This window comes from Procambarus clarkii, chromosome 17, assembly GCF_040958095.1.
Source record: "Procambarus clarkii isolate CNS0578487 chromosome 17, FALCON_Pclarkii_2.0, whole genome shotgun sequence".
NCBI classification, from domain to species: domain Eukaryota; kingdom Metazoa; phylum Arthropoda; class Malacostraca; order Decapoda; family Cambaridae; genus Procambarus; species Procambarus clarkii.
This window is the reverse complement of record NC_091166.1, coordinates 42,169,643-42,185,220: the sequence shown is the minus strand read 5'-3', so window position 1 is coordinate 42,185,220 and position 15,578 is coordinate 42,169,643. Positions and strand designations below refer to the sequence as shown.

The window sequence follows — 15,578 nt, the reverse complement described above, 5'->3', positions numbered from 1 at the left end:
TGTATCAGTGGCTGTAACCACTGTAACCTGACAAGTGCCAGAGACTCTCCAGTCCTTCACACTCGTGATCGTACATCCATACTTTAATGTTTCATATACTGTAATACAAAATTGTATTTTTCTCAGAACTAAATAATACTATTATACAGTTTTGGTTGTAGGTTAGGTTAGGACTTGGTTAGGTTAGGTTAGGTCTAGGTTACATTAGGTTTAGGTTAGCTGAGGTCTAGGTAAAGACTGGGTCAGGTTAGGTTAAGTCTTCGTTAAGTTAGGTTAGGTTAGGTCTAATTTAGATCAAGTCTAAGTTAGGGCTTTTGTCTTGTTGATTTTTAATATGAAGCCGTCCACCAGTCCAAACAACTGTTGTGCGGTTACAGCCTCATTAGCCGAAAACGCGTTAAGCATTCTCTACTTTTCAACTTTGTTTTTTCCGCTTATATATAATATACAGGCTTCGAGTTCCCGACAAAGCCAGTTATAAGTTCATTATTATAAGCTTTTAGTATGTCAGTTTTATTATTGTGTATTATCAGAATTGCGTAACCGGTTTCAGGGCTTCACTTTATAATAAAGTCTTAAATCATTCACAGTTACGTCACTTGGGTTAAGCCACGTGTTGCTCGGGGCTCGCCTTCACCCTGGACACTTCTTAAGCCACACTAAGCCATAATAATCTTATTTTCATTGATCTAAGTTTAATTCGTTGTCAGTGTCTTTGGTGAAGTCCTCCTGCCTGATAAATTGTCTCTTCAAAGTGGCTCGTTGCTTTAACATTCCACTCACCAGGCTGAGTCTGGATGGACAGCAGCAGACGGCTTGTTGACTCCTCTTGCCTCTCTTCTCCCCGCTCTCCTCTCCCCCTTTCTCCTCTCACTCCCCTCTCGCCTCTCTCTCTCTCTCTTGCTACGCCTTCACACCCCTTCGTCAGGGAGTCCACCCACATGCTCGGCCCTCCAGAGACACGCCAAACACGCTAAACTTTTTTCCTAACTCCTTACACCAGCCCCTCCCCCTTCCCCCTCCCTCCTTCCTTTTGCCCCCCACCCCCCACCAGCTGGTCGTTCTGTACCATCTGTACATCCATCACTATACCGCCTATACATCCACCACTATACAGTCTATACATGCACCACTATACCGCCTATACATCCACCACTATACCACTATACATCCACCACTATACCGTCTATACATCCATCACTATACCGCCTATACATCCACCACTATACCGTCTATACATCCACCACTATACCGCCTATACATCCACCACTATACCGTCTATACATCCATCACTATACCGTCTATACATCCACCACTATACCGCCTATACATCCACCACTATACCGTCTATACATCCACCACTATACCACTATACATCCACCACTATACCGCCTATACATCCACCACTATACCGTCTATACATCCACCACTATACCGTCTATACATCCACCACTATACCGCCTATACATCCACCATTATACCGTCTATACATCCACCACTATACCGCCTATACATCCACCACTATACCGTCTATACATCCACCACTATACCGCCTATACATCTACCACTATACCGTCTGTACTTCTCTTGACACCTCACCACCTACTCCTTATCCTTCTCCAATACGTCTCCTGGGTGAGTCTCCGATAATCCATACGTGTAGTATTGCTGTGGGAGAGATCTTCAATCTTTTCTCATCACCTTCACCTCCTTTCTCTGTTCCAGATGGTTCCAGCTGTTCAGGCGAGTTTGCTGTCAAATCTGTGAAGATGTGAAACCATTCTTGGGTCCTTCGAGGGTCACTCAGTGGCTTGTCATTGGGTATTGGCTGTTTTACACAATACGCTTGATTGAGATTGTGTTGTTTTATTAATTTAAGATTACGGAAAAAAAACATTTCAGTTAGACTTTTCGGAAAAATCTTGGAAGATATTGACAGCCTGAGAATTTTGTAATTCAATTCAGGTTAATGTGATTACACGATTAATTTCTTGTTTGCGGTTGTTTCTGTAGACCTTTTGATAAATTAAGTTGAGCTTCAAAAGTTCCAGATTTGGTTTATATAGAGAGGAAAAAATAATTATTCCTGCAGTTAATATTTTATTACCACTGACTATAATCCTCCTGGGAATCGGCTCTGAATAAATTAACAAAATGTTGCTGTAAAAACCAGACTTTAGCTTCACAACTTGGAACATTATCGCTATAGCGATAATTATTATAATTATAATTACAACAATGAGAAGAAAAAGAAGAATAAGAAAAATAAAACATTTTAGTTTTTACCGATAATAAACATAAACACACACACACACACACACACACACACACACACACACACACACACACACACACACACACACACACACACACACACACACACACACACACTTAGGTAATTACATGGACATAATAAGGGAAGAGATAGAGACAAGGCAGAAGTAACGGAGAGACACAAGGAGAGGGAAGAGCATAGGGAACCACCACAGGCCTCAGCTCAGTAGCTTCATAGAGAGTGGGGAACCCTACATCAGCAGGCCAGCAAGCAGAGAAGGTCATTATACTTTGACGATAGTCAGTATAAACTATAAATGTGAAGGATGGGCTAAGGTATCATGCTTTATATATAAATATAAATACTTAAGTATTATAATGAACCTAACAGAAGGTGCACTATTTTTCGTATTAGTCAATAGAGAATGAATGTGGAATACCGCCAAGATCTATAACATAGTACCCAAAATAGATTATACAAAATTAATTCTGTATATACGGGTAATTTAAGATATTTTCGTTGGATATGAGTGGTGCCAAGCTCTCTTAAGTCAACCTGGGGAGTAGAACTCCCAGAACCCCATCCAGGGACAATCCAGATGCCCGCATTACTGCTATAACACCTTGGCAACCTACGTCAAGCTCAGTAAATATCGGAGTTATATTCAATATATATCACAATTATAACCACTTCAAAGTCACATATTAATTAAAGTTAATTGCTGGTAAATCTGTATGATATCAGTGCCGCTCCGCGAGTTACCGGTTCCGGGCTCCGGATAACGGCCCGGCGACCACTTCTGAATAATGCGTCGCATTTTGACGTAGAATTTTCCCCTAAAGCAAAAAAACTGATGTACTAAAAATGGCGGCAACTCGCGAAAATGACGTGGTGTTCCGTTTTCTGTTGGTGGGTGTTCGGGTAGGTTCGGTTCGGGCACGTTATTACAGCAGTTTAGGGACGTTGGGAGGACGCTCAGTAGAACGGGTTGTTGGTGGAGGCAGCAGCCCCCCCCCTCCCCTCCCCCTCCTCCCCTCCCCCCCCCCCCCCTTCACCAGACCGTAAAACCTCCAGTATTAAATCCCCGGACAGTCAACTACGGCTAGGATTTATCAAGCATTTCCGTGCCTCACTTACGAAACCTCTACATCTTGATCATGACGGCTTATATTTGTATTCATCTATTGGGATTTGGGGTAGGACGATACCCCAACCACCTGCACCATTGGGTATCGAACGCCGGCCAGCAAGAGGCGAGGTCGTCGCTGTACCAACCAAAGCGGAGGAACGTCCTCACTATGGACTGGTTCCGAGCTAGAGGGGCGGGAGCTATATGGCTACACCTAGATCACACCACAACTGTCAAAACTATCAGCTATAAAATAACGAAATAGGGTAATTTGATGAATGAAAAGTTTATTTTGGATACATTTACTCAACGCTGTGCCTATAATCACTCACTGGACCGCGATTAATATAATTTGTGTATTTATGCTCAATTTTTTTATGAGAGTAATTATACGCTATGATGAACTCTGTCGTATGGTGTATGTATGTCGTATGGTGTATGTTCTGTCCTTTAGATACAATGCAAGATTTGCTGGTTATTTTTGGAATATGTAGCAAATTTTAATTAATTTTAATCTGTTGCAAGTCCAAGAAGAGGACTCGCTGCTAATCCAATCTTCCATTCCCACGGTGACGAGCCACGAAATTGATTTGGATTGTTAGATTTTCCATGTTGTTAAGTCGGCAACGATGTATAGGAAATGCTGGCAGTGTGTCGGTGGTGGCAACACTGCGTGGGATTATTGTGGAAGGGGACAGGGTGAGCAGAGAGAGGACAGGGTGAGCAGAGAGAGGACAGGGTGAGCAGGGAGTGGACAGGGTGAGCAGGGAGTGGACAGGGTGAGCAGGGAGTGGACAGGGTGAGCAGGGAGTGGACAGGGTGAGCAGGGAGTGGACAGGGTGAGCAGGGAGAGGACAGGGGAGCAGGGAGAGGACAGGGTGAGCAGGGAGAGGACAGGGTGAGCAGGGAGAGGACAGGGTGAGCAGGGAGAGGACAGGGTGAGCAGGGAGTGGACAGGGTGAGCAGGGAGTGGACAGGGTGAGCAGGGAGTGGACAGGGTGAGCAGGGAGTGGACAGGGTGAGCAGGGAGTGGACAGGGTGAGCAGGGAGTGGACAGGGTGAGCAGGGAGGGGACAGGGTGAGCAGGGAGAGGACAGGGTGAGCAGGGAGTGGACAGGGAGAGGACAGGGTGAGCAGGGAGAGGACAGGGTGAGCAGGGAGAGGACAGGGTGAGCAGGGAGTGGACAGGGTGAGCAGGGAGTGGACAGGGTGAGCAGGGAGAGGACAAGGTGAGCAGGGAGTGGACGGGGTGAGCAGAGAGAGAGAGGACAGGGTGAGCAGGGAGAGGACAGGGTGAGCAGGGAGAGGACAGGGTGAGCAGGGTGTGGACAGGGTGAGCAGGGAGAGGACAGGGGGAGTGGACGGCGGGAATGTAGCCTTACCATTAGTGAGTATGATAACTCAGTCTGAGTTAGGTGCGTGGCGAGGACATCAAACACAGGCCCGTACACCGTACCATGCGGACGGCACGAACTGTACCGCGGTGTACCGTACCGTACCGTACTGTACCCTGGTGGATATATGGAGATGATAAGACCTGCCTACACCCTCCCCACTCTGAGGGATCATCACAGTATTGTTGATAACACCATCCTGCCGATGAAGCAAATCTCCTCCTCTCTCCAGGAGAAAACTTAGTTCGATGTCCATCGGTGTTGTGGACGTGAATGGGGGGGGGAGAGAGTAGGAGGAGGGAGGAATATAGTGTTTTACTGCCACCAGGGGAGGGGGGGGGTGGGGGAGGTGGCGGGGAGGGGCGACATAGCGTGTACCTCCAATTAGCAAAGTAGAATTGGTTCAACGTTTTATTTCTACGTTCAGTTTGATTTCGTTGGTTCTTGTGCTGGGATGGTTGGTAGTTATTCACCAGGGCGAGGTGCTGGGGGAGGGCTGGAGGAGGAGAGGGAGAGGGAAGGAGAGGGGCAGGAAGAGAGATGGAGGGAGAGAGAGAGACACGGAGAAGGAAGGAAACGGGTGAGACAAAGAAGGGAGTGAGATAGGTAGAGAGGGAAATAGAGAGAGAAGAAAGGAAAAAGAGAGGGAGAAAGGCAGTAAGAGGGAGAGAATACACAGGGAGAAAGAGTGGAATATGGAGAGGGTGAAAGAGCGGGAAGTGAGAGTGACAGCAACTAACTCTTCAATATTAAATGTATTAAATATGTCTTTTACGTTTTTATTCTCTCTCTCTCTCTCTCTCTCTCTCTCTCTCTCTCTCTCTCTCTCTCTCTCTCTCTCTCTCTCTCTCTCTCTCTCTCTCTCTCTCTCTCTCTCTCTCTCTCTCTCTCTCTCTCTCTCTCTCTCTCTCTCTCTCTCTCTCTCTCTCTCTCTCTCTCTCTCTCTCTCTCTCTCTCTCTCTCTCTCTCCTCTTACTCCTGAAGTCATCTTGTTCTCGTTCGTTATATTCTTTTCTTCCTTGTCTGTCTGTTCTACAGTGTTCTTTTATTTAATTTACATTATCTAGCGCATCAATATTTTTATTTTTATTTAGAAGTGTCATTTACAAATAAAAGTTTCTGGAAACACTTTATTCGTGATATTAATAAATGTTACATCCACTTCACAAATCTAGAATGTATCAATAAAACAATACGATAAACAATACATCACAGAGATAAGCAATAAAGCAAGAAGATAAACAGTAAACAAGAAAATGAACAATACAACACGAAGATAAACAATAAAGCAAAAAGATAACAAATGCAGCAAGAAGAAAAACAATAAAGTAAGAAGATAAACAATAAGGCAAAAATAAACAATAGAGACAGAATATAAACAATAAAGCGGAAAGATAAATAGAGCAAGAATATAAACAAATACAAGAAGATATTTTTTTATGAGATCGAGAGAGAGATAGAGACAGGGATACAGAGATAGAGAAGGATAGAGATAGAGAGATAAGGAGGCACATAGACAGACCCGAGCAACTCTAGGTATCCCCCCTAGAATATATATATATATATATATATATATATATATATATATATATATATATATATATATATATATTAGAGAGCGAAAAATAGGAGAAATAGTAAGGGGGGCGAGAAAGGTGGTGTGGCTGGTTCTGCCCTCAAGGGCCGCCATATTACCGCCAACATAACGGATCGGACGCCGCCGGTAATGTAATCATGCCAGAAACATTACAGCGGACAGTCCTCGGAATGAGGCAGGGAGGGCCGTCCCAATGGGATGGGGGCAGGTGTGTGGCCTTACCTATGGGATGGGGCAGGTGTGGCCCTTCCTAGGGGAGGGGGGAGGCAAGGAAGGCCGTCTCCTGGGAATGGGGCAAGGAAGTATTACGGAAGGTTTGGGTGGGGAATGGGGAGCACTCTGTTTACCTAACGCTGCTTCCCTTACAGTGAGTTTTTTTGTTAATACAATGAAGATGTTTAGCTCTCTCTAGCCTGGTACTTAGTGCCTTTTATTTAAAAGTTAACTGACGTTTTCTACTTTGTCTTATTTATCTCCCTGTCATTATTCAACTCCCTATCATGGGACTTTTTCCCCCATTTCAGACTTCATGAAAATCGGAGGCGGTAGGGGAGGGGATTGAAGGGGGGGGGGGTGGAATCTATATAGATTCCGATATTTTTAAAGCATGGCACTTGGACCAACCGCCAACTGGCCTATGACATTCCCATACCCCTCTGTTTCATGTGTGAAAGTTGGGCCAGTCTGACCTCACCCATATATATATATATATATATATATATATATATATATATATATATATATATATATATATATATATATATATATATATATATTTATATAAATATAAATATATATGTTTTATATATATATATATATATATATATATATATATATATATATATATATATATATAAATTGTACCTAAAAAGTAAAAATTCTACTCAATATAAAGTATATGTGCCAGTGTAATAACAAATACAGCTGTAAAAATGTTCCATCCCATCTGAACTCTGTCAGTTTTAGCGATCTTTTTCAGTAATATATAAATATATTTACAATTTCCTCATATCAAATTTACAGCTATTCAAGTGTCCAGTCTATTCTTAACCTTTGACATTGTTATCATTACAAATCTGAATGAAATCAGGCAATTAAACTAATCTTATAGTATAAGGAATTCTAGTTAGTAGATTAGCCAGCTGGATTGGGATTCACAGAGAGTTAAGTTCCCGCTTACGAGGTCTGTACTTCTCATCTCCATCAGGGGGACTTTGTCTTTATTTACTAAACAGTATATGAGAGGCCCAAAGTGACAAGAGATCACCATGATAAAGGTTATTGTTGACCAAACCACACACTAGAAAGTGAAGGGACGACGACATTTCGGTCCGTCCTGGACCATTCTCAAGTCGATTGTGAGAATGGTCCAGGACGAACCGAAACGTCGTCGTCCCTTCACTTTCTAGTGTGTGGGTTGGTCAACATATTTCAGCCACGTTATTGTGACTCCTCGTCTGTATGAAGGTTATTGTTATTATGTGGTTTCTCGCGGCTCTTCGGAGCTCATAAGCAGAGATCGCTGCTACGATCTCAAAGGTACAAATGCCTTGAGTGAACAGGTGCTGCGTGAATGCTGGCCCGTGGCTACAATGGGTTAAAAACTCCGTCGGAACAATACATCTGAACTGAAACAATTTGGAAAATAAACTCAGAAAAATATCCTTATCATTATGAGACAAAAAGAACAACATTTTGAGTCAGATGAGGAGAGGTCCTTGAGCGAGGCAAGTTAAGAATTCCCTGAATCTTGGACAAATTAGGCCACGTAATCAAGAGCCAAAACGCTGATATTTCCAAGGAACGGCCCATTCTTCACGTTCACAGTCACTCGACGAGTAGTGGAGTCACGTCCCCAATATACACAATGAAAAGAATGCTGTAATTGGCGACCAAGTTTTAACGAGACGCTGGTCATTGTCACTTGACTCAACACAGCTTACTGAGCCGCCGTAGCAGTCAAAGGGTTAACACAACACAAAATTAAAAACAATTAATATAAAAAATAAGAAGCAAAGAGTAGATTAAAAATTCATGTAAAATTTGTATCTGGAATAAGGATGAATTAGAGTATGTATTTTTGTAGATTATAGGCTGGTGAAAATTGTCTTACCTAAGGTATTGTATTGAGCTAAGAGAGCCTTGCTATTATGTTTACACATTAGACACTGTTGTCATTACAGTCAAGCACTGTAGAGTTGTTGTAAACATTTGTTACACCATTAGTAAGAAGAGTTAAGGCACTGTTTAGATCACGGCCAGAGTCATGAAGCTCTGCCGCGACTTTATTATGAAATACGAACCCAAATAAAGCAACTAAAAAAAGATCCCACGTGGCTGCAGTTGTGTAAAGTTTCCCAGAACAGTGGAAGACACGTGAGAGAGACGCAGTGTCCAGGAGCCAGATTCACGAAGCATTTACGCAAGTACTTACGAACGAGTACATCTTTCCCCAATCTTTGATGGCTTTGGTTACATTTATTAAACAGTTTACAAGCATGAAAACTTCCCAATCAACTGTTAATGTTATAAAAAGCCTCCTGGTGCTTCGGAGCTCATTAACTGTTTAATAATTGTAAACAAAGCCGCCAAAGATTGAGAAAAGATGTACAGGTTCGTAAGTGCTTGCGTAACTGCTTCGTGAATCTGGCCTCAGGACGAGCCTTGGCCTGCAACTGCAGAGGCTTCTTTGACACAGACACGAAGGGCCCGCGTGACTTCCTCCGGGTGGTCTTTGAAGCATCAGTTGACTCTTAAGCTCTACAGAAAAGAGGAAAACACGATCAATTCTGTTTGAATTGCTGGTGGAAGAAGGTTATCTTGTTATGTTTTCTAAGTAATAAAACTGAAAATGTTTTGGAATAAAGGACTGTAAAGTTTATAAATATATCATTTACTGAAACGAAAATGTCTTCGTAGAAAATCATCATTAATCCTTGATTAGGTTCTTAATAAAACTATTACCTATAATTTTAATCAGTGAGTTCTTGAGAACGAGGAGAAGGAATATGTTGCCACATTACGACTCAAGAAGAGAAGGAGGAAAGAAGAGAAGCAAAAGAGAGAGATAATAGAGAAGACTAGGCCAAAGAAGGAGGCAGGAAAACAGAGAGATAATGAAGACAAGACGAGAAGAGGGAAAGACACTAAGTAGTCTTCAGTTGGAAATAACCACGTGGTGTATTTCCTTGTTTTGATAGTTATGTTTGTACATGCAGTTAGTAAACTCTATTGTGAATCCTATTTGTCGGGTACTGTAGAGTAGTCCACCACCACTATACCACCATCCAGACACCATCACTATACTACCATCCACAGACCCCACCACTATACCATCTACAGTCACCATCACTATACCACCATCCACAGTCACCACCATTATACCACCATCCACAGTCACCACCATTATACCACCATCCACAGTCACCACCATTATACCACCATCCACAGTCACCACCATTATACCACCATCCACAGTCACCACCATTATACCACCATCCACAGTCACCACCATTATACCACCATCCACAGTCACCACCACTATACCACCATCCACAGTCACCACCATTATACCACCATCCACAGTCACCACCATTATACCACCATCCACAGTCACCACCATTATACCACCATCCACAGTCACCACCATTATACCACCATCCACAGACACCATCACTATACCACCATCCACAGTCACCACCATTATACCACCATCCACAGTCACCACCATTATACCACCATCCACAGTCACCACCATTATACCACCATCCACAGTCACCACCACTATACCACCATCCACAGTCACCACCATTATACCACCATCCACAGTCACCACCATTATACCACCATCCACAGTCACCACCATTATACCACCATCCACAGTCACCACCATTATACCACCATCCACAGTCACCACCATTATACCACCATCCACAGACACCATCACTATACCACCATCCACAGACACCACCACTATACCACCATCCACAGTCACCACCACTATACCACCATCCACAGTCACCACCACTATACCACCATCCACAGTCACCACCGTACCATCAGTCGTTCTGTGCCTCAATCATGCGTCTGTGTAACCAGGTCTGTCTGTCTGTGTCCAGGTGCTGGTGGAGAGGAGGTCCACATCAAGCGACTGGAGGTGCCAGAATTTGTGGCCCTCGGGGACAAGGTGGACCTTAGGTGTCAGTGGGAGGGCCCGAGAGAAAAGCTCTACTCCCTCAAGTGGTACTTCAACGACCTCGAGTTCTTCAGATATAAGCCAGAGGACAGCCCCAGCAAGGAAATTCTTCCGCTCGCAGGAGTCAACGTCAGTGTGAGTACCAACGTCTTAATGTTAAATCTTCTTTAATGTTAATATAACTTCTTTAATGTTAATATAACTTTCATCTTTATTCCCCTTTATTTCGTGGCTATTTACCTCTTTTATGCTATTTTATTATCAACATTATAACTAATCTTTGATATCTTTTTTCTACAGTATAATGATTTTCTTTTCCTGTGGATTTAATATTTGGTTTAAAATGTGTGGTTTTAAGGTAACTGATTCAGGGGAGTCGTGTGTAGACTTTGCAGTATGACGCCGGTGTATGGACCTCGATTACCTTTTGGTGTGTCCGAATCCCATCAGATGTAAAATTAGCCTTTGATAATTTATTCATTTGTGAGTTATTCAGTACACCATTGCACTGCATTTTGTTTTTTTTATATACATCATTCATTATACTTTTGTGCGTCATTCAGTATACTTTCATGCGTCATTTAGTATACTTTTGTACGCAATTCAGTATACTTTTATGCGTCAATTCAGTATACTTTCGTAGGTCATTCAATATACGCTTGTGTGTCATTCAGTATATCCTTCAATGTCATTCACTATACTTTTACGCATTATTTAGTATTCTTTTGTGCGTCATTCAGTATACATTTCTACGTCATTTAGTATCCTTTCGTCCATCATTCAGTATACTTGTGTATGTCATTCAGTAAGCGTTAACAATAAATAATATTTTTGTTTACTGGTGAACAGAAAGTGATATGGCTGTCTCGCGCTTAAATTCACTGAATAAGTTCTGTCGTGTATCGCAATACAAACTTTTTTTTCGATTATGGACTGTCTAGCTGACAGCTTACTGTCAGCGAGAGCACAGACGGTAAGCTCTGGGTAAACATTATTGGGATACATATACAAGAAGTGAGGTGGTGGAGGCAGACTCCATACACAGTTTCAAATGTAGATATGATAGAGTCCAGTAGGCTCGGGAATCTGAACACCAGTTGATTGACAGTTGCGAGGCGGGACCAAAGAGCCAGAGCTCAACCCCCGCAAGCATATCTTGGTGTGTTGTTCGCATTGTTCCATATATAACATCTTAGCATAAAACTTAAGTCAAAGCTCAGGAAGGTGACAACGCTTATAGGCTTGTATGTGTTATTTGTTTCATAGGAGCTATCATCTCTCTCTCTCTCTCTCTCTCTCTCTCTCTCTCTCTCTCTCTCTCTCTCTCTCTCTCTCTCTCTCTCTCTCTCTCTCTCTCTCTCTCTCTCTCTCTCTGTCTCTCTCTCTGTCTCTCTCTCTCTCTCTCTCTCTCTCTCTCTCTCTCTCTCTCTCTCTCTCTCTCTCTCTCTCTCTCTCTCTCTCTCTCTCTCTCTCTCTCTCTCCTTACAATCTCAGTACATCTAGAGAGTGTTGCATTGGTAATTATCACCTGGTTATTACATTGGTGACTATCATCCGGTTGTTACAATGGTGGCATTCATTCAGTTTATTATAACTGGACGAGGACTACTGGACTTGTACCATTTGACGAGTACCACTGGGTGAGTACCACTGGACGAATACCACTGGACGAGTTCCACTAGATGAGTACCACTGGACGAATACCACTGGACGAGCACCAGTGGGTGAGTACCACTGGACGGTACCACTGGACGGTACAGATATTCGGTACCATTCGAACCACTGGAAGATACCATTGGACAGAACACTCGACCCCTGGGCCGCGCCTTCATTGCATTAATTGAATAGTTACAAGACATTTATACTGAACTAGAACTAAATGCGCATATAAATAGTAGTTGCACATGCAATTAGCTGGCCGATATTACAGTGGCAAGGATGAATGCTGGCAGGGTGGCCGGTGGTGGGCAGGGAGGCCGGTGGTGGGCAGGGTGGCCGGTGGTGGGCAGGGAGGCCGGTGGTGGGCAGGGAGGATGGTGGTGGGCAGGGCGGCCGGTGGGGGCAGGGTGGCCGGTGGTGGGCAGGGAGGCCGGTGGTGGGCAGGGAGGCCGGTGGTGGGCAGGGCGGCCGGTGGTGGGCAGGGAGGATGGGGGATTACAATGATGAAGAGATTACACTGCTGATGGGGATTAGAATTATTAGGGGATTACAATTCTAGGTGGATATACATTGACTAAAAGGATTACAATGATGATAAATATAACGTTGAGGGATTTCAGTAGTGAGGGGATTCCAATGATCGGTGGAATTCAAATGTTGATAGAATTAGTGATGTGGGATTAACAAAGATTAGGGAGACTACAAGGACACAGGGGATTCCAATGATGAGTGGGATTACAATGACAAGGAGGATTATGATGCACTATGATGAAGGGAATGGAGACGATAACGAGGAATTACTCTGAAGAAAGAAACTTCGGTGATGAGATTACGAATAAGTACGAGTGTGGTGATTTTATGTAATTATAACCAGGAGCTTGATTCATCAAGCATTTACTCATCCACTTACGAAACCTATTCATCTTTCAACAATTATGGCAGCTTTGTTTACATGTATTAAGCAGTTTATGAGCTCTGAAGCACAGTAAGTTTTTTTTATAATAATAATAACTTGTGGTTTCGAAGCACGTGAACTGTTTAATTATTGTAAACACAGACTGCAGAGGCTGTTAAAAGATGTACAGCTTTCTTATTTGGTTTCGTAAATGTTTGATGAATCCTGGCGTAGTTTACCTAATCAAAACAGGCCAAGCCAGTATCAAGCCACAACGGACCAAGCCAGTATCACGCCACAACGGACCAAGCCAGTGTCAAGCCACAACAGACCAAGCCAGTATCAAGCCACAACAGACCAAGCCAGTATCAAGCCACAACAGACCATGCCAGTATCAAGCCACAACAGACCATGCCAGTATCAAGCCACAACAGACCAAGCCAGTATCAAGCCACAATAGACCAAGCCAGTATCAAGCCACAACAGACCAAGCCTGTATCAGGCCACAACAGACCAAGCCAGTATCAAGCCAAAACAGACCAAGCCAGTATCAAGCCACAACGGTCCAAGCCAGTATCAAACCACAACGGACCAAGCCAGTATCAAGCCACAACAGACGAAGCCAGTATCAAACCACAACAGACCAAGCCAGTATCAAACCACAACAGACCAAGCCAATATCAAGCCACAACAGACCAAGCCAGTATCAAGCCACAACAGACCAAGCCAGTATCAAACCACAACGGACCAAGCCAGTATCAAGCCACAGCAGACCAACCCAGTATCAAGCCACAACAGACCAACCCAGTATCAAGCCACAACAGACCAAGCCAGTATCAAACCACAACAGACCAAGCCAGTATCAAACCACAACAGACCAAGCCAGTATCAAACCACAACAGACCAAGCCAGTATCAAACCACAACAGACCAAGCCAGTATCAAACCACAACTGACCAAGCCAATATCAAGCCATAACTGACCAAGCTAGTATCAAGCCACAACAATTAAACGTTTACATCCACAGTAAAGAAATATAACCCAAAAGCAATAATCAGATCTTTAACGGTTGTGTTTAACCAATAATTAGGTCGTTTTCCGACTTAATGCGACCAATAGACAAAACTATTTTTGTTCTCGAAGCATAAAATATATTAGATAGAAATTGTTGTTTTTCAAAGTGTTTCTTAGTATTAGAGGTGCTCTTTTACGGCTAAAATCTTAAAACATTTTCCATGCAAGGCTAACCAGGCGTGGGAGGGAGGTGGTTGCCGTGTTGATACACAGTGGGACGGACCAGCGCTCATAAGCCTAGCGACAAGCATCATGTCATTATGATAAGTTAGTTCCTCGTCTCTCTCTCTAGGGGCCATACTGATTATGGCTACCAGGTTGTTCTCTCCCTCTCTCCCTCTCTCTCTCTCTCTCTCTCTCTCTCTCTCTCTCTCTCTCTCTCTCTCTCTCTCTCTCTCTCTCTCTCTCTCTCTCTCTCTCTCTCTCTCTCTCTCTCTCCCTCTCTCTCTCCCTCTCTCTCTCTCTCTCTGTTTACATATATATCTGACTGCAAGCATACACGGACTTGCCTTATACTGGGTTACGTGACTGTGAGTATACAATGGGTCACATTACGGGGGAAGCTGACACCGCGTACTAGACACAGCGGCCGCGCTGCAGAGATAAGTTAGTGTCAGGAATCAATTTACCAAATGAGAGCTGTGGGGATCGTATACCCTAACGAGAGTACACGGGGCAGGGGGGGGGGGGGGTAGCTGTAGTAACTACCGGGTGAGCAGGCTCCTACCGGGAGGGTCATCCGTACTGGGAGGAACTATCCTACCGGGAAGGAAGCAAGTCATAAAACCTTCGTGGTGGTTGGCTCATAATCGGAAGGCAGAAGTGGACTCATGACTGGATGGCAGTTAGGTCTCATATCCGGAAGGCAGACTGGATGGCAGGGAATGTAGGATATAACTCGTAAAGATATCAATAATAATAATAATAATTTATGAACCCCAGTAATTAAAAGTTAAAGAAATTATATGCGGGGCTTAAATCGGCGTCCTTGAAGCCTATGGACAGATTATGTTTTGGTTTTATCATTATCATGGTAAATCAACATTCATTTATGGTTCCTCAACATTATCATGGTTTTTAAGTGATAAGATGCTGGGCGTCTCCCCTGCTGTCGATTTGTCCGGTTCAAGATCGCTCTTGACTCTTAAGAGTTTGTTGTTTGACAGGCCATGCGGCCCGCCAACGTGGTCGCTTAAACTCCGAGCTGGTGGGCCGCCGGTTGGTTATCTTCTTGAGGTTATCTTGAGATGATTTCGTGGTTTAACGTCCCCGCGGCCCGGTCCTCGACCAGGCCTCCTTTTTTGTATACATCCCCAGGAAGCACCCCGTAGCAGTTGTCAAACTCCTAGGTACCTATTTAT

General features: G+C 43.6%; 1 protein-coding gene across 2 annotated transcripts in view; it reads left to right on the top strand.

The window, feature by feature from the left end:
- The window catches only part of LOC123772422 (uncharacterized), a 249,805-nt gene that overhangs the window by 192,180 nt on the left and 42,047 nt on the right, over nucleotides 1-15,578 (top strand). For both annotated transcript variants that reach the window (XM_069325898.1, XM_045765555.2), the window contains exon 3: nucleotides 10,514-10,725. In XM_069325898.1, the coding sequence (XP_069181999.1) occupies nucleotides 10,514-10,725 (212 nt within the window). The remainder of the gene's footprint in view (nucleotides 1-10,513; nucleotides 10,726-15,578) is intronic.